The sequence below is a fragment of the Rhinichthys klamathensis genome, unplaced genomic scaffold (genome assembly GCF_029890125.1).
Source record: "Rhinichthys klamathensis goyatoka isolate OS25496 unplaced genomic scaffold, OSU_Roscu_1.1 h1tg000109l_1, whole genome shotgun sequence".
Classification (NCBI taxonomy): Eukaryota; Metazoa; Chordata; class Actinopteri; order Cypriniformes; family Leuciscidae; genus Rhinichthys; species Rhinichthys klamathensis.
This window is the reverse complement of record NW_026606647.1, coordinates 248,590-271,842: the sequence shown is the minus strand read 5'-3', so window position 1 is coordinate 271,842 and position 23,253 is coordinate 248,590. Positions and strand designations below refer to the sequence as shown.

Sequence of the window (23,253 nt, the reverse complement as noted above, 5' to 3'; positions counted from 1 at the left end):
ACCCTGTTTCCATTCAAACAATCAATCTCTTGCTCTTGTGTTCTCTCTAAACATCTGTTCAGAAGCCACGCACAGCTCTTTGTCCGGCGTCTCTGTCTTTTCCCGGCTCACGACGCCCACATCTAATCAAGCAGAAAATGGCCATAAATATTTCTTTCTGCTAGATTTCACTTTTGTATTTCATGGCTGGACATCATATTTTACTCTTTCCCTCTCTATTCACCTCTGGGAGATCTTAATGCAAAAAACAGTGACTTGTATTCAGGGTTCATGACTCTGTAGTCAAAAGCACAATATATTTGTGTGTACAGTGGGTGAGAAGAAAAAAACTGGGAGAACGAGTGTGAGAAAAGGGATAGACAGCGAGTGTGTGCAGACATAAAGTCCTCGTCTTATTTTCTGTGCCATTTGCTGGCTAGTGCTTTCACGGCCCGTCCCATTACATCATGTCAGAGGTTGTAAACAAGCAAATAACAACAGCTTACTGACGCTCAGAGCGTCTCCCGGCCCACCACAGCGAGGGGAATTGCTCTCTGCGTTCTTCCATGCTGCAAAACATTTGTTTCTTTATTGCCCATGTAAATAATACATCATCTCTACCTTCCCTCCTTCCTATCTTATGGAAGGAAAAAAAAAGGAAAGGAGGGTAGGATGAAGGATTTATGTGTACGGTGTGCAAAAGGGGAACTATTTATGGTGGGCGTCATTCCTAGAACGCAAGGTGCCATCACTGATATTTATGGGAAGACATCACGGCACTGACAGGGAATATCATTCTCCAAATGGTACACAAGCAGTCAGCGACCAGCACCATTTCTCTTTGGAATAGAGGCCACATCACTGCCGCACACCTAGGAAGTGGTTATTACTGGCAGGAGTGATGGCATGAAAGGGCTGTGATGAACATAACTGGGTTTGCTGGAGGAAGAGGGGTCAGACTTGTTCATTCTGGACTAACAGAATGAGATTTTAGCTTTTTTATTTGCTGAAATCTTTTTACACAGGATCATGTGATATTTGATACTTAAAAACTCCATGAAATCAAAATCTGTGGTCTGCGGCTTTGAGTTCGTGTCTATTAGTTTTTAAACTCACAATTCATCCGGTTTACTGTAAACTAGCAGATATGCACATTATTGCATATTTAAAATGCAGAAGTCTCTCTCTTCTGGGAATACGGAAAATAAATATTCATCTTACACTACACAATTTCTGTCAGATAAAATGAATGAGAATGTCCCTCCCCTAACACCACATTCAACCAACTATCAAAAAGGGACTCTTCAATATGTTGATCACATTCATAATACTGTTTTTTATGGTTTAATAGATTTTTTATATACTTTTGTCAGGAAGCATCTGGTTGCCAGTTATGTATCCTCTACTTTGTTTGGATGTTTTTATGTTTTATGTTTTATGCTGTCTATATGTTTTATGTTTGCTCATGCAGCAGTACCCTGTCTCTAAACCAAATTTCTCCCATGGGAGACAAATAAATGAACTTGACTTGACTTGACATGCATTAAATTGACCAAAAGTGACAGGAAAGACTTTCACATTGTTACTAAAATATGATTAAAAAAGATGCTGTTGTTTTGGAAAAAAAGCACTGCATTTGTTTTCAACATTTATAATAACAGGAAATGTTTCTTGAGCAGGCAAATCAGCATATTAGAATGATTTCTGAAGAATCATGTGACACTGAAGACTGGAGTAACGGCTGAAGAAAATTTATATTGTAATACAATTTTACAGTATTACTGTTTTTACTGTATTTTTTTATTGTTGATATGCAGCCTTGATGAGCACAAAAGTTTTTCAAAAACATGAAAATAAATCGCACAAATTCCAAACTTTTGAATGGTAGTGTACAAGAAAATTGCCAAACATAGTAATACTAGTGTGCAAGCAAATTTAGTTACTTTATATGAAAATGAATCATATATTTAAACATAAATTAATATGAATATAAAATAAAAAACTATGAATTTATATCAGATCCTAACAAGACACCAATCAGACCCAAGACATTTTCATGTTACCACAGTTAAAGTTGTAAAAACTGTAGTAAAATATGATATTTTATGGTTACTACAGTAAATCTTTGTTTTAGCTTCTGAATGTCAAGGGTAATTTCTTTACCTCCTCAAAACAAGTGCAAAAAAGCTGTCCTGTGCGCTTATAATTACCAATAATGCTTTCTAGCATCTTTATGTGTGCCATAAATGTCTTTATAATGTCCTTCCCACGTTTTAAACCCTCTCTACAGTAATAATCCACTGATGAAGATTTGATTTTGTGAGGCAATATGTGCATGTAAGATATAAACAAAACAAACAGCTGCAGCACATCATCATCAAATCACACGACAATCACGTTTATTGGTATTATTAAGTCTTCAAGACGCTTGTAGCGCTTCGGCAGGTGCGTTTCTCATCGGCCCCCCTGGGAGCGATACGGGAAGGGCCGGTAGCTAGTTAGAGACGCGCAGAACCCCAGCACTTTGCTCTGTCAGCCGCGGTCTAGCTGACGTGCCGCTCTCTGAATGAACACTGACGTCTATTATCCGCCTAGCGCCGGCAGATTATGAATAAGAAATAAAAGCTACCTCAGCTACAGCACTTCTGCATTAGTGACGGGTGGGCACTACGAGCGCACACACATCAGTACCTTCATTCTGAGCCTCCAGAGCCCAACCGAGATGCCTTAATCTGAGAAACGCACAGCTACACGGCTTACCGTTTTATTGAAACAAATAAGTGTTTTAAAAACGGGCCGAAAGGCCTAGTTTCAATTTCAATAGCTCGTTTAACCCTTATCGTCCCGATTCCTCAGGGACCATTCTATGTTAATTGGATCTCCACTGCATTTGCATTGGGGGTGTTAACAAGCACAGTCTATGAATATTAATTACCCAGAAGTTTTTGGTCCTTGGAAGAAAGAAAAAAAATACTTTTCTTGATACATATTAATTCTGTGAAGTTTTTTAAAGAGAAACACTCATTAAAATTGGAAAAGCCCCACGCTCAAACCAAACGTATCCCCATGATATTGTGGCATCTTTTAACTTTATCCTAATAAATTGGGTCATATTAGCCGAAACAAAAAGAAACGCCCTCCACTAAATAGTCTTTTCATTTGCTTGTATGTCAACATTCTGATCCAATGACGACGACTACACCGGGATCGTGTGAAAATGGGAATATGTGCGTTAATACGTTTCAAAAGTATGAAATGATGTCGTCATGCATTTCTATTTAGGCATGCACGCCGCAGCAGCAATGTTTGATTGTTTGAAAAGCGTGAAGGATTATAGAGAGACAGAGGTTATTCTTTCATGAGAAAACTCAAGTGGTGCGTTAAGAAGAAATCCTCCCTTACTGCTTTCGGGACTCCAAATAAGCCATCTAATACTAAAACAACACGGATGCATTTCCCAGTGCAGCCACAGTCTGACAGCTGCTGGGAACACCTGCTATGAGTGTAGAGTTCCCCTCTTTAAGACACACACACACACACACAGGCATCAAAGCCCATCCGGCCTCAGCAGACAATAAGAACTGCTTCATACTCACTAATGGTACCAGCATAGCAAACACGTACATATGCACGCATACAAATTGACCCCCATTTTAAAGCAAGGGTATATGGGAAGTGGAACAATAGGATGTTCCTTTTTATACACATGCAGTGATGCAAAACCCACCCACTCACGCATATGGACGCACACATTTGGGCTCACTTTGGCAGCCTCTTCAAATGCATACACACATTCACTCACTCCACTACTTGTCTCCATTGCTGACCATCTGACCCGAGATCCATTAGTAAAGCAGTTTCCAGCACACACTCTAACGTAGAGGCTCTCCACAGCGCTCCGGCCGATCCGACTGCGGAGGAGCGCTCCTCATCGCCGAGCCGTCAATCAAACCCGGTAAACAGGATGTAAACTACTTGAAGATGCATTTATCGCTGGCGAATTGCATGTCATTGCCACAGAGGAGATCAGAGATGCTGTTGCGATGATGCGACTAAGTCCTGAAGATTCTAGACAGCCTGTTGTAAATGTCACTTCTGTAAATGAGCGAGCTAAAGCATCGGGGGTATAGGGGGGTGAGAAGTGCACTGCCAGAGGGATATATTGCCTGCAACAATTAGTTACGATCCCAAAAAGCAATATGCTTCAATTGTGGCAGGCTTTGGAGAATCACACAGAGCGTGTTTCTGTTTTTTTTCCCCTCCCGCTTTGCAAATAATTATTTCTCCTCTCTTCTACGTACAAGCACATTAATGTACAATTTCAATCTCCATCTGTACGATTATGAATCAGATCGGCCATCAATCGGGAGATCCAGCCGAGAGATTCGTCCCGTAATAAAACTGTCACCTGTTCCAGGATAAAGACAGATGTTGCCAGTTGGGTGATAACATAATTAAACCGTTCAACGAGGGATTCCATAAAATTATCAAAATTGAAGGAAGCACTAGCGTTTTACCAATAAAGCAATTTGGGGCAATATGCGGTGTCATAACACCAATCTCCTGCTCAGGATTTGCAATAAGTTGGAGGCTCTGCCTTTCTCTAGTGCAATCTGACAATATTAACAGTTTACAAGCAGATACCTTAAAGCGAAAAGAGAGTGAAAAAGAGCACAAATGTGTGTTTTCTTCACCATCTTACATCTTTCCTCTGAGCAGGGTTGCTAAAATGCTTTTAAGATTGAGTTTAAGAATTTGCTCTTTTTTCAATTCATTAGTTCGAATCTGAGGCCTACAGGATGTTGAATTGGAATTGCAATGACAAGAAAAGGAATTTACTTAACATTTAACATACAATATCATATAGATTATATGTTATTTTAAGATATAATATATAGTATATATATATAAAAATTGGGAAGTTGGAGGCTCGTTTTTGTTTTCAAAATTCAAATAAAATTATATATATATATATATATATATATATATATTATATCTATATATTGTTTTTATGTGTGTGTGTGTGTGTGTGTGTGTGCATATATATATATATATATATATATGCACACACACACACACACACACACACACACATAAAAACAATCTGACAATAATATAGTGTATAGAATACATACATAAAAATATTATTTTTAAAATAATATGAAGAGATATACATACATCAACATACCATTTCATTGTCTTGATTTTTTTTACTTTGCTTTACTTTGTTTGCTGCCAAAAAAGTTCCTTTTTTTTTGTTTCATCTGTCCATAGAACGTTTGAAAAATAACTGACACTACTGGACCTTCAAACGGGACGGGTTCTATGGTCAAATGAAAAAACAAACAAAACTGAGCTGAGCAAAAAACCAAGCAATGGCCATCCCAGCCCCTGACCTGAACCCTATAGAGAAAATGAGTGGCCTGAACAGAAGAGAAGAAGAGCCAACATGAACTTGTGAATCTGAAGGATCTGGAGAGATTCTGAATGGAGGAATGGTCTCTGATCTCTTGTTCTCCAAACACATCAGGCATTATAGAAGAAAACTCAGAGCTGTTATCTTGGAAAAAGGAGGTTGCAAAAAGTATTTAATAAAAGGGGGCAAATAATTGTTCCCAATGTGTTTTGGAGAAAAACATTTATTTCATAATGTGATTTCCCCCCCACTTTCAATTCTTTTACTTCAATGAAAGGTTAGATTTTTGCTAATTTTTTAAATAAAACATTAACAATGCAGATTTATTTTTTACAGCCATCTTTGATCATATTTACCAAGGGGGCAAATAATTCTGACCAGCACTGTATCTTCATCACCATGCATGCTTTCTGTCACTCCTCTGAGTTTGTTTCTTGCTCCGGTGGGTTCCAGGTTTTGCTACACATTGCATAATGTAAGCACCTGTGCTTACTCAGACTGTTGTGCCATGTGACCAACCCGAAGACATCACCCCACCGGCTCCTAACCATGCTTAAGGACCACAGGAAAACAACAAGAAGAAGAAAAAGCCCATGCTAATTGCATCCTTATCTTATGATTTGTAAAAAAGCATGATTCTGTCAGAATGAACTGAGATGAGTTTGCCCTCCCATCAAAGAACAGCACTTACTCATGCAGTAGCTTTTCTGGTCTGTCTATATGTCTAGTCTTCTTTCTTTTTTGTGGTTTTGAGATGATGTTGGCATGCCTTTGAGTGAGGGTGCTCTAAAATGTGATTAAAATCTGCCATGAGACAGGGCATTAATATTTCAAATTTAAGAGCAGCATCAGCTGAGCAGGATTCCTGGCAATCGCTGCTTGCTTAAACATGCAAGAGATTATATGTGCATCTACTTAATCACTCATAACTCATCAGGAATTGTGCCATATAGAGGCTTGGATGCACACATTCTTAAGAATGCGAATATCAAAGAAAATAGCTAATTATTTATTATATCTATAGGCTATATATATATATATATATATCTTTATATACATATTGTTAACATCTCAATAGTTTCTCCAAGGCAGCATTGAGATTAATTGGGAGCAAATCAATTTATTATCAGTTTCATCACTGCATTCAAGATCAAGAGACGACAGTCGCAACTATTCAACAGTTTTTACAACACTTTGAATAATGCAACAACAACAAAAAAAAACCTTAGTCTTATTTTTACAAGTCTGACTTGTGTGTATATATCATCATCATCATCGACTAAATTATCTGACCAAATTATTGACAGATTCTTCATTTGCCAAATGATCTGAGCTATACTTTTGCCATGAATTTCTGGAAAACAGAAGGATGATCCTGTAAACTTAGCCTGGATCAGAAATGTACGACACAACATCCTTGTTGTACAGTTATTTTAGTGTGCTTCACACAGGTTGACTTCCTTTTGCAGAAAGCAGACAAAAAACAAACAAAAAAACCCCCACCAAAATATGTTTTGCGCTTGCATAAGTGCAGGCTGGCATTATTTTCTTTAAATCTTTATCTCTTAAGATCATCTTCACTTCCTCATCAAAAGATGTTGCTGAAAACCACAACTTCTCTTTCTGCCTCGCTGAGTGCAAGACAAGACTCTGTGTGCTTTTTAAAGAGGCCCCCGAATAGCAGTCTGTGACGGAACACAATCAGTTCGGGATTGACGGTGTTCTTGCTTTAAGTTGTACAGAGTGTACTGTAGATTCAGTGAGATCAGATATAGGTCAGTATGATGCCCTGTTTGGGTCACAATTGTGTCATATTTCTCGGGAAGCACATGAGAGATGCGATCTATTAGATGGCTGTCTTGGTTGTGTGGCTGTGGAAGGATGTTTGTATTGTGAATGGGGAAATTCCTGTGGGTGCAGTCGCTGCTGCAATGAGCGATGGCTGACATGCAAAAAAAAAAAAAACTACATAAACAACACATGTGTACAAAACACATCTAAAACAATCCTCGCTGCATAAAACAGAATGTAATGCATACGACATAAAATATATAATATAATATATAATTTTATTAGGACTCTATAGACTAGGACTCTTGATTAAAACAAATCTATTTGCAGTCCAGATCAATTCATTTTTGTCATGAGGTCATGTTTTTTTATTTTACTTAATTATATATACATATATGCATGTATATATAATTAACTGTGCTTAATGAACATGGTAAATGGATAGTTTTTCATACAATTTCTTTTGATATTTTCCCTAAACCAGCATCTTGATACATGCACAATTTTCTTTCCTCCACTGCTTTTCCTGGAATCACATCCCAACTACATCATAAGGATGTCCACAAAGACATGTTTTTTCCCCCCGATCTTGTCGACCACAGGCCACAGAGAAATGAATTGCTCATTGGAGATGGCGCTTGTGCCATAATGGAAATCTTTTGCATAAATGCTGACAGGGGTGGATCTGTTCCTTTAATTTTGGTGAATTATATGCATACACCATTTAAAGAGTGGACCTAAATTCTTTAGTACAAGGATGAAAGACGTTTGAGGTGGCTTTATTTGAATCTAAAGACTCTATTCTATCTAGAGAACTCCCATTTAGGGACACATCTCTTTTATATAAGGTAATAGCAGTGGGGATTTGACTTCCTAATGGAGATGTTTAAATGAAGCTTATGGTCTACTTCCCCCCAAATCTGACTAGTTCGAGAAGATAAATTCCCCTGTCAAGGTCGAGATGATCAAACAGATTACAATTATTTTATCCCTCGTCTTTATTAATGAGCACTGTCTTTCACAGTTATGTCGACTAATCAGGATAGATGATATGTCAGCCTCCAGGTTTGTTGTTTTTCACGTATTTAAGGAGTCGTAGGAGTTTAAAAATTGAAAGATAATAAAACCCTACAGCTTGTCAGGGGAGAAACTGGGCTTTTGGAGGTTTAAAAAGGTTACGTTTTATGTATTGTGTGCATAACACAAGCAAAGAGACTGATGTGTTGTAAAAAAAAAAAGCTGTCAATTATCACATAACTGAATCCTTGTTCTTAGGGACAAAAAAACAAAGAACCTGTAATGATCAAAGCTGATTAAAAAAAAGAGCAAAATATAATTTACAGTATAAGCTTTGACATTTAGACTACAATATTACCTCTGTTCTGAGAAGCCTTATAATATTATATAATATTCCCAAAAATAAATCAGATTTTAGAATTCAATCACAGCAGTATTTCTAAAGCTAAAAAATAGAATATAACTCCAAAATAGAGATAAACAGCAGCGTTAAACTAAATATATTTCTTTAAATTAGAAGATGCAAAATGTGACTACTTGTTGGAAAGTTTGAAGTTATTCTACTGGTATGTTACTGAAAAATGCAGTTAAGCAACTGTTCCTCCACACATCACAGTGACAGTAAAACTATGAAGTAAATGTAAAAAAAAAAAAAAAAAATTTTGGTTACAATGTCAAGTGCACATCCCTGACTCGGTCAAGCGCTCTGGCGTTCAGCCTCTCTCTATCTCCTCTTCCTTTTTTCTCTCTCCATTTCCTTGCATTTGTCAGAGTAGTAACCCCTGTTGTCTCAGCCGAGTGAATCAGATTGAGCCCCTGGCACAGAATGAAGGCAAAGTCAACAGGAATTAAGTTTCAGTGCAACTGTTTACTCAACTGTGGCCTGCAGTTATTGAAATCTTATCCATGGTTTTGTGTGACGACTGCGGTAATGAATTCAGCATGCCTGTGATTTTCGAACCGACAACATCACGCTAAGTCAGAGAAGCACACGACAGACTGAAGCAATTCAGAGGACAGGGGAAGGCGAAAGCGAGAGCCAATCACAGATGCTTCAGATTATTGATTGATGGTGATATACTCTAGTTACAGATTGATCTCTAGAAGACTGAAGGGAAAATCGTATTTTATTATTTTATTTTAATAGAGTTTTATTCCTATTTGTTATCCAAAATAATAATTCCAATTTGCAACCAACATCTTACTAATTTAAACACAATACAAAATCGATATCCTATGTATGACAAATCAGTTTTGGGTTGTTCTCTGCTCTCAAACCAGATATCACGCAGACCTGTCCTGTTTGGCATTAAAACCAAGGCATCGCTTTCCTCAGTTCAACGACAGCCATGTTACTCCGGCAGACAGATACTTCAGAAGCTCCCCATCCCCACCAAACAACCCTTGACAACATCTCCCATCATGCCGTGGGGTGCAGATAACATACGACTGGCTGATCTTTTCAATGCTGGCCGGCTCAACATGCTGCCGTGTGACAGACAGAAAGAGCTTGTCTGTTTATTTTAGTCTGAGTGAGGATGCTTTGGGCGCTCTAGGTATATAATAAAAACGGCTGCAACACTCCACGCTCCGGTGCTTTGAATGGAAGCTCTCCAAAATTTCCACCTGAGTGTTAGGGGTGTTTACAAAGCGACATGTGAAATCTGTGGCACCTGGATGGACTCAGCACATACACAACTGTCTGTAAATTCCATTGCACCTATGCATTTGTCTGTTGATAAATATTTCACCTGAATGCAGATGCCGGGATAAACACATTGGCAACCAAAAACACAATCACAGAAAGAGCACTTAGTGCGTTTAAAAATTCAAACCGCTCTCAATATACATAAATAATCATAATAATGTGTTTATGTACTCTGGTTGGAGGGGGTGCGACGATTAAATATTTACAAGCACTTAAAGAGGGGAGAGAAGGATGCTGTTGACATGCGTTAATAACAGACAGGTGCAAGAATGAAAGAAGGAAAAGGTAGGACCGTAGGTAGGAATGAACAAACAAATTAAGGGTGGAAGGAATGAAGAAAAAAAAGGAGGAAGGGAGGAACAAAGTAACAAACAAATAATCAAAAGATGGAAGGAATGATTTAAAAAAATGAAAAAGAAAGAAAGAAAGGAATGAAGGAAGAAAGAACGAACTGAAAGAAGGAACAAACTAACTAATGGATGAAAGTAATGAATAAAGTAGGAAAAAGACAGAAGGAAGGAATAAAGGAAAAGGAAGAAAAATTCAAAAAGAAAGTGTGAACGAATGAACAGATGATTAAAGTAAGAGGACAAAAGTAAAGACCTGCTGTTGCTGGAAGTTCACGAGGTCAGATGCTGTGATGTCAGAGGAAGGTGTGGCGCTCTTGGATTGAACTTCTCTGTGTCTCTCCACACAAGGTGCGGCGCCGTTCTGATTGGCTGTTCCGTTTGTCGCCTCTGTCCCCGACTCTTGCATCATGACTTAAAAACCTGCAGCAGAGATGCAAAAAACCAACAAAAAAAAAAACATTTTAAAACAATCCCACGCAAACGTCAATTTCCTTTTGTCCCGCTCAATTTCACTTTCCCCATCTTTCCCTTAAAAGAAGCTAACAATCATATTCTGTTTGTTTTCCATCCTTCTGCTGGGCCTGAAAGAATGAAGAAACAGCAAAAAAGCAAAACAGAATGGGAACCCAAACCTCGGTCACGTCTCAGCAGAGAGAGGCCCAAGAAAACACACTCGCTCACAAACAAAACTTGTTCAAGTGAAATGGATATATTTACTCGCATTGCTCCCAGAAGAACCACAGCCCGATGGCTTTTTAATGGGAAACAGGGTATGGGAGTCGGTCGGATTACAAATCTCAAAAATCAAAACTTCTCAGCAAACGTTCGCAATCCAGGGTGTTGAGTTAACGCCGCGGTCCTGGGCCCGCACACAAATAAACAAACCTGAAAATATTCCCATGTACTTCCCAAGCATTTCCAATAATAAATTATACTCTAATGATGCCTATTCAGACTCACAAAAATACGTTGTTCTTCCAACGCTTCCCATCTAACAGACCAACCCTGCAATACACTAAATGGTACTTTTCTCCTGATCTGTCCATGTCGTCCTGAGATAGACACTTAGATTTATATCTTTTGCATTCCTCGCGGCCCTCGTTGGCAACGAGTGCCTTGTAGCCCTGTTTCAGACCATCTTAATGAAGCTGACCAAGTCGGGCAGAAGTAAATTAACTTGGCTTATTAATTATTGATATGAGGCAGAATGAATGCCCTTAAAGCAGTGGGTGCTAATCACATAGGCAGGTGAAAATTGAAAAGAATTCAGATTTATAATGCTGACCCTCTCAGACAGTAATAAGGCGCTTGATAATTGTTCAGCCAGGTTTGCAGGGGAGAGGCGGTTACAGACGCAGGAGAACACATTGGGGATTGACCCATCTGGACCACCAAAGGGCTGCGGCTCTTCTATTTTATTTTTTGATGCGAACAAGAAGAAGACTGGGACGAATTGGGCCAAATCAACTACTAGACCAAAAAAAAAAAATTATATACTATATTATTCTATGTACATTTCTGAAATGCACTTTCTGTAAAGCTGCTTTGAAACAATATGTATTGTGAAAAGCGCTATACAAATAAATTTGAATTGAATTGAATTGAATATACACACACACATACTGACCTACATCGATGACTAAAATCTCAGGGAGCCCTGTCAATTTCGTAACCCCTTAAATCACATATTTTAGTTCTATCTCTAAAACACCCTGAATACACTATGTAAATAAATCACATGTGTAAATAAACTGCTCTATGCTCAAAATCATCCTTTCAATTAGAGATAAACGGACCAAGTACCTGGTACTCCCACAAACAAGCTGTGGCTTGTTTAGCAAGCTTCTCCCCCTTTCTGTCTATTTTACGTTTTACGGTCTCATTTGTTCTTTGTGTTCCATAAAAGAGGCTGATAATGGCTATTATGCATGCACTGTCATTCCGTACTAAATTTTCATAATTATAAAGGAAGGGCGTAAATTTGCGAATGCGTGGCATCTCTAAAAGTAATCATGAGAATGCGCCGGGGGGCTATTTTAATGTATGCGAAACTAGTGACCCACAATAAAGACGTGAAGCTGCAACGAATGCAAAGTAATGCACACGCGCCCAATTCCACGTCTGAAGAGGGCCAGCTAAAATTAACACCCAATTAATTTCGGAATTGACAAACAAATGAAACCCATAAATCTAGTTTCTCATTAAATTTCACCATGGAATAATTCAAAAGCAGCAATATCACGATAAAAAAAAAAAAGAAAAAAAAAAAGGATGAAAGAAAATGCCTGTTATCCATCACAAATATCAAATAGATGGAGGGGAAAAAATAATCTAGTGGAAGGGCATTAATAATGTCAATGGCTTTATGAATTAAGCTATTGTTTTAGTGTCTCATCATTATGATTCCAGCTTTGAGATTCGACCCATTTTGATAACAAAAGTGCAATTCTTTGCCTGTGACTTTCTGTCTTGAATTTGGTACAAAAAAAGGCATACAACATAAACACGAATAACAGACAAACAAGAGTTGACAAGAAACAGATGGGTTTGTTTACAGTGTTTATGGTGGCTTTAAATAAAAAGAAAAGGCAAAAACTTCAAAATAATGGAAATTCCCTGAGATTAAGCCCCCGCCATCAGGCACCTACCAAACAAACCTCCATCATCAGATGTCTGCGCCTTTTCCCCACAAAACGCTTGCTTGCTAAACACAACAAGTGTTTGGAACAAACAACAGATAGTACAACAAGGTCAGAATTTGTGCATGTTGACGTTTTGTTCGGTTCATCTGATATTGCGAGCGCACACACCAAATCATGTGCGCACCACACCTGGCCTACATAAAAGCATGAGCAGATACAGAAAATCAAGAGCTTTTATCCCTTATTTATTATTTCCCAGGATTTGACTGCGAGTGTGTTTATGGCGAGAGTTTGTTTGTGTGTGCCGTGCACCAGGCCGGAAAGCAGACTCCATCAACGTTAAAAAGATGCTGTCATTCCGGTAAGTTATGAAAGCCCACCTGCTCTTACAAGTCTGTGCTCTCACACCACCCCTGTTTACACAAGCGCTCAACAAAAGCACAACATTCTTACGCTTCAGATAAGTAGTCACAATAAGGTCGACAAAAGCCCATGATCACACTGTTGTTTAGGTTCAATGTTGTTGCTTGTCTAGACAACACAATAATCTGTTTGACTGAAAAGGTGTGAGAGCATCTTGAGGTTTATCTTTTCTCAAGGATTCATGATGAGTAACGCAGACAGTTGTATTTTGGCTATGGGTAGTATGAACAAAATTATGACCTAATATTACAGTACAGTGAGTGTGTGACATTTTTAACACTAAACGTTTATATGGCAATATAGTTGTGCATGAAATTCAACCCCAAAATGATTTATATATTACAAAATAATGCAGTATTGTTTGGAACTTGGACACAAACCATAAGGTACAATTATTCGGTTACACTTTATTTTAAGGTGTCATTGTTATAGTGTAATCATATATTCAAGTATTGAGTATTAATTGTTAACAACAAGTGCTTGCTATAGGGTTTGGTTTAGGGTTAGTTGCATGTTTATGCATAATTTACTGTTATTACTATGGTAAGTACTAACATGTAACAAGGACACTGTAAAATAAAGTGTTACCAATTATTCATGTGAATGTAGAAATTAACTGATATAAAGATTCTGATCGATATTGATAAGCTGATAATTATTTTCATTTTATGGTGAATAAATCAATAAATGGACAATATTAAAATTCGACACTATTTGGTCAAAACAAACAAAAAACAAAACTATATACACAGTACTTGACAAACTTTTTTGCTCATCAGCCACTGTGGATAGTGGTTTTCTAAAGCTACTAGCCACTCAGCATTTTCACTTGCCACAATTTTGACATTGATACCATAGGGAAAAACCATATGGGTATTTTTAATATTATCTCATAATTTGGCAGCCGGTATATTAGGCTGCTGTCACTTTAAAACCTGACGCACAGACCCATTAAACTGTTACTGTATACTGACCCATTATATATAGCCAATATATTTGGCTTTATGTGCGCGAACTTTGGGCGTGAGCACAAAATCTGCGAGAATGAGTAAAATTATGCACAATACGTGCAATCCCACGCTGAAATTTAAACCCTGTAACACCAACAATAATCATCCAGACCAAATGAAACAAGTGCGTGAGGAAGAGCTGGTATTGTGTATCCTGTGGAAGAGTTTAAGATATTTCGGTATCGATAAGTATCGAAAAATCTATATTTTTGACAACACTACATTGCAATTAGTTTATTATTTCAGATGCCTTTTTAAAAGACTACAATCTAAAAATGTATGTATATATATATATATATATATATATATATATATATATATATATATATATATATATATAAATAAATACACACACATTAAATAAATCCCAGGGGTACATTTAAAAATCTTTTTAAAAAAAGTAAAATTATACGTTTTTAAATAAGTTTACTTATGACCGCGATCAAGCCTCCTCAAAAGTCTGTCTATCACTATCTCTGCTAGATATCAAGCATTGTGTTACCTTCGGTTTGGGTCTTCCGTCTCAAGGCACAACTTTGCATCATTCACATGTGTTGGCACAATCAGGGCTAGCAACTCGCCCTCGTGGAAAAGAATTGCTAGTCACCCTCTCAAAGAGGAAATGACAGCAGCAATGACATTCTGCCAAAAGTAGATCTCACAGTGAGACCAAACAGCCCCTCTAATCTCAGCGGGCCTCTCCAGGCCAGAAACATATCTCGACACTACTGTGGTGGCAATCTGAGAACAAAACCCCACCACGTTTGGACAGACGGGTTTCGTCTTTTCTTTTGTGCTTTCTTCAGTTTGCTTCCAGACCTTGTAGGGCTAATGCCGGTCCGGCAGCTCCTACAAACAAAGCTCGCTATTTGTTTAATAACTGATTGCTGCCATGACTACGGTAAACAAGGGGGAGAACAGGGCCTTTTCTTTCTGTTTATGAACAAACACATCTTCTCGCAAAGAGCAATTTAACATTAACCAGGTGGAATGATCAACAGATCCCATAGGTTACACAGAGGGCGAGCCGAAATGTAAACATTCTTTAGAGAAACAGAGAGAATGGAAGGCGGCGGACAAGCATGTATGGATAGCAAGGTCAATGCAAATGCAGCCCGTCTTGAATAAACAAACTCAAGACAAACAAACAGTCGTTCTCCTGACATTTAAAGAAGCATTAGGACGGGTGGGCTACAGCTGCTAACGGCCAACGTGAATGTGAACTAGATAGGGGAGGGAATGTGTCACTCAACAGGACCTCACGTTCCTCCTATACGTCCGGCTTCGGTCTGCGGAACAAACAGACACGCTGCATCATCCTTATTGCCTCCACGAAAACAGCACCAAGAAACTTGTAAAACCAGATAAACATTACCAGTCAATTACTCAGTAACTAGTGCTTGGAACATATCAATTGTGGCTGTGGGTTCTTGTCTATACTCCATTTACAATGACAATGCGTCGAGTTTGATTGTACTGTTAACATTCACAATGGTATTGACTAAGTCAGTACAAAACAAGTATTTGATAGGTGGTGAAGCCATAAACAACTATTCTCTTAAAGGGATAGTTCAACTAAAAATGACTTAACCTCAAGTCAATCCAAATACATGGCTTCAGAAGAATTGGGATATACCAGTGGAGTCATATGGACAATTTGTATGGTGCTTTTGTCCTTTTGGGGAATTTGACTGCACAAATCTCTTTCCTTGAAAACAGAAGCTTGGATATGCTTCATTATATCTACTGGAAGAGGTGCATAATCGATACTTTTATTCAGCAAGGATGCATTAAACTGAAACTCAGGCTAAACTGACAGTGAAGACTTTTACATTGATACAAAAACATCTTTTGAACTTTCTATTCATCAAATAATCCTGGAAATAAAATATGGTTTCCACAAAAATATTAACAGCACAACTGCTTTCAACATCGATAATAATAAGAAATGTTACTTGAGTACCAAATCTGCATATTATAATGTTTTCTGAAGGATCATGTTCAGTGATGTTGATGATGTTCATCATGAAATTTCAGCTTTGCCATCACAGGAATAAACTATTACTGTAGCACAGTTTGTGTAATATGACTTAAGCCATGAAAAATGTTATGAGTGTAACTGAATGATATGCCTGATGAAGATCGTGAGACCGAAATGTTGCTAAAAAAATTGATACTCATTTGCAAGTATTGATAGTGAGCGTAAGTTCCTTGTTTTTTTTATGAGTGTAACTGAAAAAAGCACAAAAGTCAAAACACCGTCAGGGCCCAGAAAACACCTCAGACCCCAAAGGGTTAAAATATATTAAAAGAGAAGAGTTCGTTTTTCAAGCATCAAGATGGTGAGTAGAGTGTTCTTCTGAGTGGCAAGTCCCGAAGTATTGAAGTATTGAAAAAGTCCTTTTCAGTTTCAAAAACAGTTGCTTTTTCAACTTGCTGTCTTCTCAGTCCAACCGCTCTCACATTCATTTCATTTACCTCTCCAAATCGATTTATCCCTACTCTGAAGAGCTACAAAAACGAGTGATACAGGGGTCTAAACATATATTTATTACACATTGAGAGAAACGTAATAAGATCCTTGCGCGTGAAATCCAGATTGAAACATATCACCAGACCATCATCGCAAGCCAGTGCCGGTGCTCCTTAATGCTGCGCACAATGATTCAAACAAATAGGAACCCATTATCACACTACAAGCTTGAGAAATGAACAAGAAATGAACAATCAGGATGCCGTCAACCGGAAGACAACTCCAGCGGAGAGGCTAAATAGATGTATAATTTCGAGAGGTACACAAAACAGTTTGCCTCCTCAATGAATTTACGACAAAGTCTGCGCTGCGTTTAAGGCCCTGCTGTGCCAAGACTATGATGGAACGCACAAAAGTAAGGCAGGCCACGGTATTTTTAGCGAAACAGCCAATAGAGACCAAAGTAAATAAGAAAAAGTCTAATGAGTTTTAATGCAGCCGCTACCAGGATAGAAAGGCCAATTTTGGGATGTGGAACTACAGTCATGAGCGGTTTACGACAAACTCCTGAGCGACTCTCCTTCAAGCGACATTGAAGGATTGGTTCACAGACAGCTTGGGATGATTAGCACGGCAGCGAAGACTCAGTAACCGTGAGTCGGGTCTCAACCGTACGCATGTGAGGCATCGAGCCGTGGGGAAGGAGGCCTTCACTCAAAAGGCCCCACAGCACAACGGACAAATTACAACTGTCAAACACCCGCACGCACTCGGCAAAGAAAACAAGGCATTCAATCTCCCGCATCCTCTGGGACTGGCCAAAGTGCATATTGTTTTAATATTATTTAAAAGTGTGTCATATATTTTTAATCATTGTTACTTGAAATTCGTGCAACGAGCCCTCCCGTGGGTGGAGCGAACGTGGACTTTTGCGCAGAGGAAATGTGTCAACCGCGTATTTGTGGGATGGGGAGTTTAGCCTCCGCGAACTTTGTCTAATTAATATTTCCAGTCTAAACCATGAGAGGGCCTGTATTATTAGAAACATTATCTTGGGGGTAAATTACCCAGTTGCACTGCCATAGTGTCAATTGGCATTAATGGAAAAAGGCAACAACATAACTACAGTCAAGCAGAGGAAACCTGAATACTCACTACCTAATTTGCAGGCCCAGTAGCATATGAACATCATTGCTTGCAAAAAAAAATATATAGCAAATTTAATCATCATTTAAATGCTTGAAAAAGTTTATTGAAATGATATAAAATGTATTAACAAGTAAATGAAATATATACTTTTGACTACACAAACATGAATTCGCTTTTTTTTTGTCAGTTCCATCACATTTCGAACAATGTGTCTTGTTTGGCAGCATTCTGTAATGGATATGAATCATTACTATAAATTGAAAAAACACATTTGATATGAATCATTACTATGAATTGAAAAAACACCCAAATTATTAATATATTCACAATTTTTGCATAATTTGTCAAAACTACACAATTAAGAGGAAATTTTATAACAATGAAACAAGGTCTAAAAAGGCATCTGAAAAGCAGCAAAAATAAAATAAGGCACGCATAAAAGTTTATGAGATGGTTCACTGTGACCTTATTGTAAAAAACAAAAACAAAAAAACACTCAAACAAGGTAGAAAGAAAGCAAAAGGTTAATTCAAGATAAGCAAGTTCTACGCAGAACTGGCCAACTGTTGCAGTTTGTTAAGTTTTTATGAGAAATTATCATCAAACGATCTAATAACAACCATAATTACCCTCTGATTTGTCAATACATGACAAGAAAATGTTAACACATTCACTCTATAAACACTTTTTCTGATTCTTACTGTGTTGATTACAGAATACACAATAGGCACAAATCATGCTGATCGACTAGTCGTTTGGCTTTATCGGGTATAAACATGCTGTATAATTCTCAGCAATTTTCAGAGCTTGCATGCACAAAACTTAATTTCTGCACGAAAACATTTGACGTCACAGCTTGCGTCTTGTGATCAAAAGCAAAAACCATAGGGGAACCCCGAAAGACTACTTTGCAGCATTCAGGAATCACATGACCTCTCTATAGTTTTATACAACTAAGATTCTTCACCACAGACATCAAACCACAACATGGTATAGGCCTACTTTCCATCCTGCAGACTTAGCCAATATCGAGAAAGGGATATTGCACAGCTGTGAGGTGCCAGTGCCGAAATTAAAGACTTGTGCTCAAAAGTGAAACATCTTTCTGAATGTTTACTAGAAAATGAGCGGACATATGGCATCCGTTCTGCCATATTGGTGTCATGCACCTCTTCCTATAGGGGTTTGTATATTAAGATACAACATATTAATACAGTATACTGAAAGGGTTAAAAAGAAAGGGTTGAGTCCCCTGTCTTCCATTAAGCAGTTAAACCAAAGGTAAAGGGCATGCTGGGGGTAAACGGCAAAAGACCTCGCGTGAAACCGATGAGCGCTTTAATGGAATCGGCTTTTTAACAACTCTTTTTTGTGTTAAATACAGTCCGTGTCAGGGAGATGCGTCCCACCCATAAAGCAAGCGCAATGACAACGTACAGTGGGCACTAACGCAAGGACATAGTTCATCATGCCATTTTCTGCAATTCCCAGCTGATTAGGGTCATTATGTTGGAACCCTGATTTATGCTGTCATTTCCTCTCACCCTATCCTGCATCAATGAATCTTAATGAATTGGTAAATAAGGGTGAGGATTACACTCTGCGACACCGAAACATTCCTCACCCTCCACGCCACCAGATTTATGGAGCCAATTAGGGACTAACGGAGAAAATTGGCTGGCAGGAAAATAATATTCTTTATGGTACAAAATGGAAAAGCATTCGCGCTGAAGGGCAATTGTATTGTCAGCATTAAGTCCATAAAATATCCCCTCCACCCAGTGAAAGAGAGAGAGAGAGAGAGAGAGAGAGAGAGAGAGAGAGAGAGAGAGAGAGAGAGAGAGAGAGAGAGAGAGAGAGAGAGAGAGAGAGAGAGAGAGAGAGAGAGAGAGAGAGAGAGAGAGAGAGAGAGAGAGAGACAGACAGACTTTCGGGCAATCTTTCTTAAATTACAAAAAGGATCACTTTATTTTATTTATTTTTTTGTTCGTTTTCCAACAAGGCTATATATCAACTAACCATGAGACTCAAACAGCCTATAAAACCATTAAAACAAATACATTTGACATTTTATGGTTTAATATATGTTTATATTATATTTAATATATAATATAAATTATATATATATATATTTTTTTTTTTAAATCACAGAAAAAAGATATACATAAATAACTGAAAAAAAATCAATTATGAGAATTAAGACGGCGACATCGTAGGATTTACTGCGAGTGCATTAAGGAGCTGTCAACATAAACGTGATAGGGTAAAAAGGGATTTAATAAACACGTGCACCTTGCTCATCCCATGACCATGAATCATGCACCGGCACACAAATCGTCCTTTAAACCAATCAGTCTTCTCCATGATCAAAACAACGGCGCCTGCCGCAAAACGGCTAACCTCCAGTTCTTTAATATATATTTTTTTCCCTTTTCTTTCTAAGGTGACAAAAACTGAAAAAATACAAAAAGACAGCGAAGAGAAAAGAATATCGGGGGGTGCAAGTATCTGCGAAAAAAGCCCGAAGTGAGACCTACCTCTTCCTATTAATGGCAGCATCTTAGAGGCACACTCAGTGTGCTAACGAGCCCCCTTTATGTATTACATATTGTGACTAGACTCGGAGCGTAACAGCGGCTCTCCACATCAAACAAGCAAAGGCCTGTTATTAGATGGAGGGCTGGGAGAGAGGCTGTGTGAAAAGAAGTGGAAAATTAAAGTTGAAGCCAAGCAGGAAAGGCTTTAATTTACTGGCATGTACAGTATGCAAATGAGATTACTCTCTGCTTAACTGCATCATTTATGTCCATAATAACGGCATCATCATTACGGGACTCAAATTAAATTACAGCGTAATTAGCATATCAAAGTGACTGGTTAAAGTTTAAAACAAATACCCAATTTTCGCTAATGAAAAGCTGTAATCTGAGCTCATGTAACTAGGAGTGAAAACAACCTAAACAAATATGTGTTTTCGGTGGTGGTGGTGGTGGGGGGGGGGGGGGGGGGGGGGATGTGGGAGGGCAGGAAGAGGGTGAGAGGGTTCTTGTCTCGCTCGAATGTACGAGGGAGTGGCTTACAGAGGCTGGATGCGTCTCACCTGGCGGACTTCACACCCTCAGCTTCCATTTCCTAGAGACGCTCTGATCAAAGGTTCCATTTCCTACACTTGCCACTTTGGAGCTCATCAATAAAATACAAAATCACTTCACTGCTGATTCGTTGGGTGGAAGAGGGGGGAAAAAAGTGAAAGTAATACGTGAGACAGATGGGGGAGGGATGACATCTGAGGGCTTATAAACTTGCATTTGAAAGTGGAAGGAAAACACCTCCACTTTCCAGTCGAATTATCATGAATAATGACATTTAACTATTGCCGTCTACCAAAAGCAACTGCACCAGAAATGACAGCATTGCAGCCCAAATCATCCCACAAAAACCATCAAACCCGGACTCGACGGATCACACAAACATAGTTTGTGTCATACGTTCCCCCTGTTTTTGATCCGCAGCTTTAAGACTTTCATGTCACCACATTATTGATCTCATTCCGAATTTATGACGCACTTCTCCGTTCCCAGAGCAAAATCTGAGGTCTTAACTCTCAAACATAAGTCAATCTCTCCTCACCAACCCGCCAGGACTTCATCTCAATTGACTTAGCCAAACCACACCAACAAACGAATCAGAGCCTGTGCACATTACTCTTGAAATTTTAAAGAAGTGCTGTTTTATTTTATTCATTGAGGAATCCATTATAGACTGTGTTCCTAAGAAGTATGTAAATGACGTGCCTTTCAAGGTAGAGTCGGGGCAGAATCCTCTCCATCAACTAATGACACCGCTCATTACATGCAGAACAGAGCGGAATGAAAGTGCTCCTGTCTGTGGCAGTGTCTTCTCTGTGTAAATCCCTATGAAATGCTAATATCTCACTTCTAATTAAAGGATACTAAGTCCAAATGTACCTACGTGCCAGTAACATAAATTTTATTAATGTTTTTTTTTGTCGCTACAGCCGTGTCTAGGCTTCATTCCATTAATTCATATTTAATACCACTGCTGCTTAAGCATTCCTCTCTTGTTTTGCCTTTAGTTCTTTCTTTTCTCTTTTTTTAACACTTGTGGCCCAAGATTACAAACAGATGCTCATTGTGAGCAGAAGCATCATTATGGGGTTGTGAAACTATATTTTTTTGCAGGTGCATGAGCGCCTGGCCACACAGACGTTTGCACAAACAGACTCATGTGCATATAAGGTGCTAATACTATCAGGAAAAAAAACAACAACACTGAGTTAACCGGTATGGCCTCTCTGAGCCTGTACACATTTACTGTATTGACACATGTCTGCATGTAAACATGTTTACAAAAAATGTGCAGCCATTCTACGAATTCGACCTTGAAGTCTGCAAACAACGGCCACACAAAGTTCATTAAGAGGAGGTTAAAAACAATGCCGTTCCCTTTTGCCTCAAAGACAAAGCTGGCTTTTTACACTGCTTTTTCTAAAACACAAAACGCAGGGAAAATTGATCACTTAGGTATCATCGTTGAATTAAAAAGCCTACCTAATGGCGAGTATGAAATACGGCCTAATTAGGGCTTTGGTTTTATAGCGCCTGTTAACGTAGTTATCACTTACAACATTGTAATGTCAAAATCAATACGGATTACTTATGTCCATACGCCTCCATTCCGTGAGGTGACGATAGTGTATCTGTCTGTGCACTTATTAGGCAGGATTGAGCCAGACAGCGTTTGGAAAAAAAGAACCAAAAATTAATCTATGTGGCCCTATTCATATGGCATTTCTCACACAACCAAACCTAATCAAAGAAATTTATTCCAGCCTGAAAGTAGCAAAACACTTCACAGCAAAATATAGTCACTGATTTACAGACAGACAGACAGAAATAGATGAAAAAGAGAAAGACAGACAGAACAATAGATAGAACGATCAACAGAACAATTGAACGATAGATAGATAGATAGATAGATAGATAGATAGATAGATAGATAGATGAAAAAAAGAGAATGACAGACAGAACGATAGATAGAACGATCAACAGAACGATCGACACAGATAGAACGATCAACAGAACGATAGAACGATCAACAGAACGATCGACAGATAAAACAATAGAACGATCGGCAGAACGATAGATAGATAGATAGATAGATAGATGGATGAAAAAAAGAGAATGACAGACAGAACGATAGATTGAACGATCAACAGAATGATAGAACGATCGACACAGATAGAACTATCAACAGAACAATTGAAAGATAGAT

The 23,253-nt window shown here is 38.4% G+C and overlaps 1 protein-coding gene across 7 annotated transcripts in view; it reads right to left on the bottom strand.

The window, feature by feature from the left end:
- The window catches only part of foxp1b (forkhead box P1b), a 199,016-nt gene that overhangs the window by 92,875 nt on the left and 82,888 nt on the right, over window positions 1–23,253 (bottom strand). For all 7 annotated transcript variants that reach the window (XM_056253697.1, XM_056253693.1, XM_056253699.1 and 4 more), the window contains one exon: window positions 10,515–10,681. In XM_056253697.1, the coding sequence (XP_056109672.1) occupies window positions 10,515–10,670 (156 nt within the window). In that variant the 5' untranslated portion in view covers window positions 10,671–10,681. The remainder of the gene's footprint in view (window positions 1–10,514; window positions 10,682–23,253) is intronic.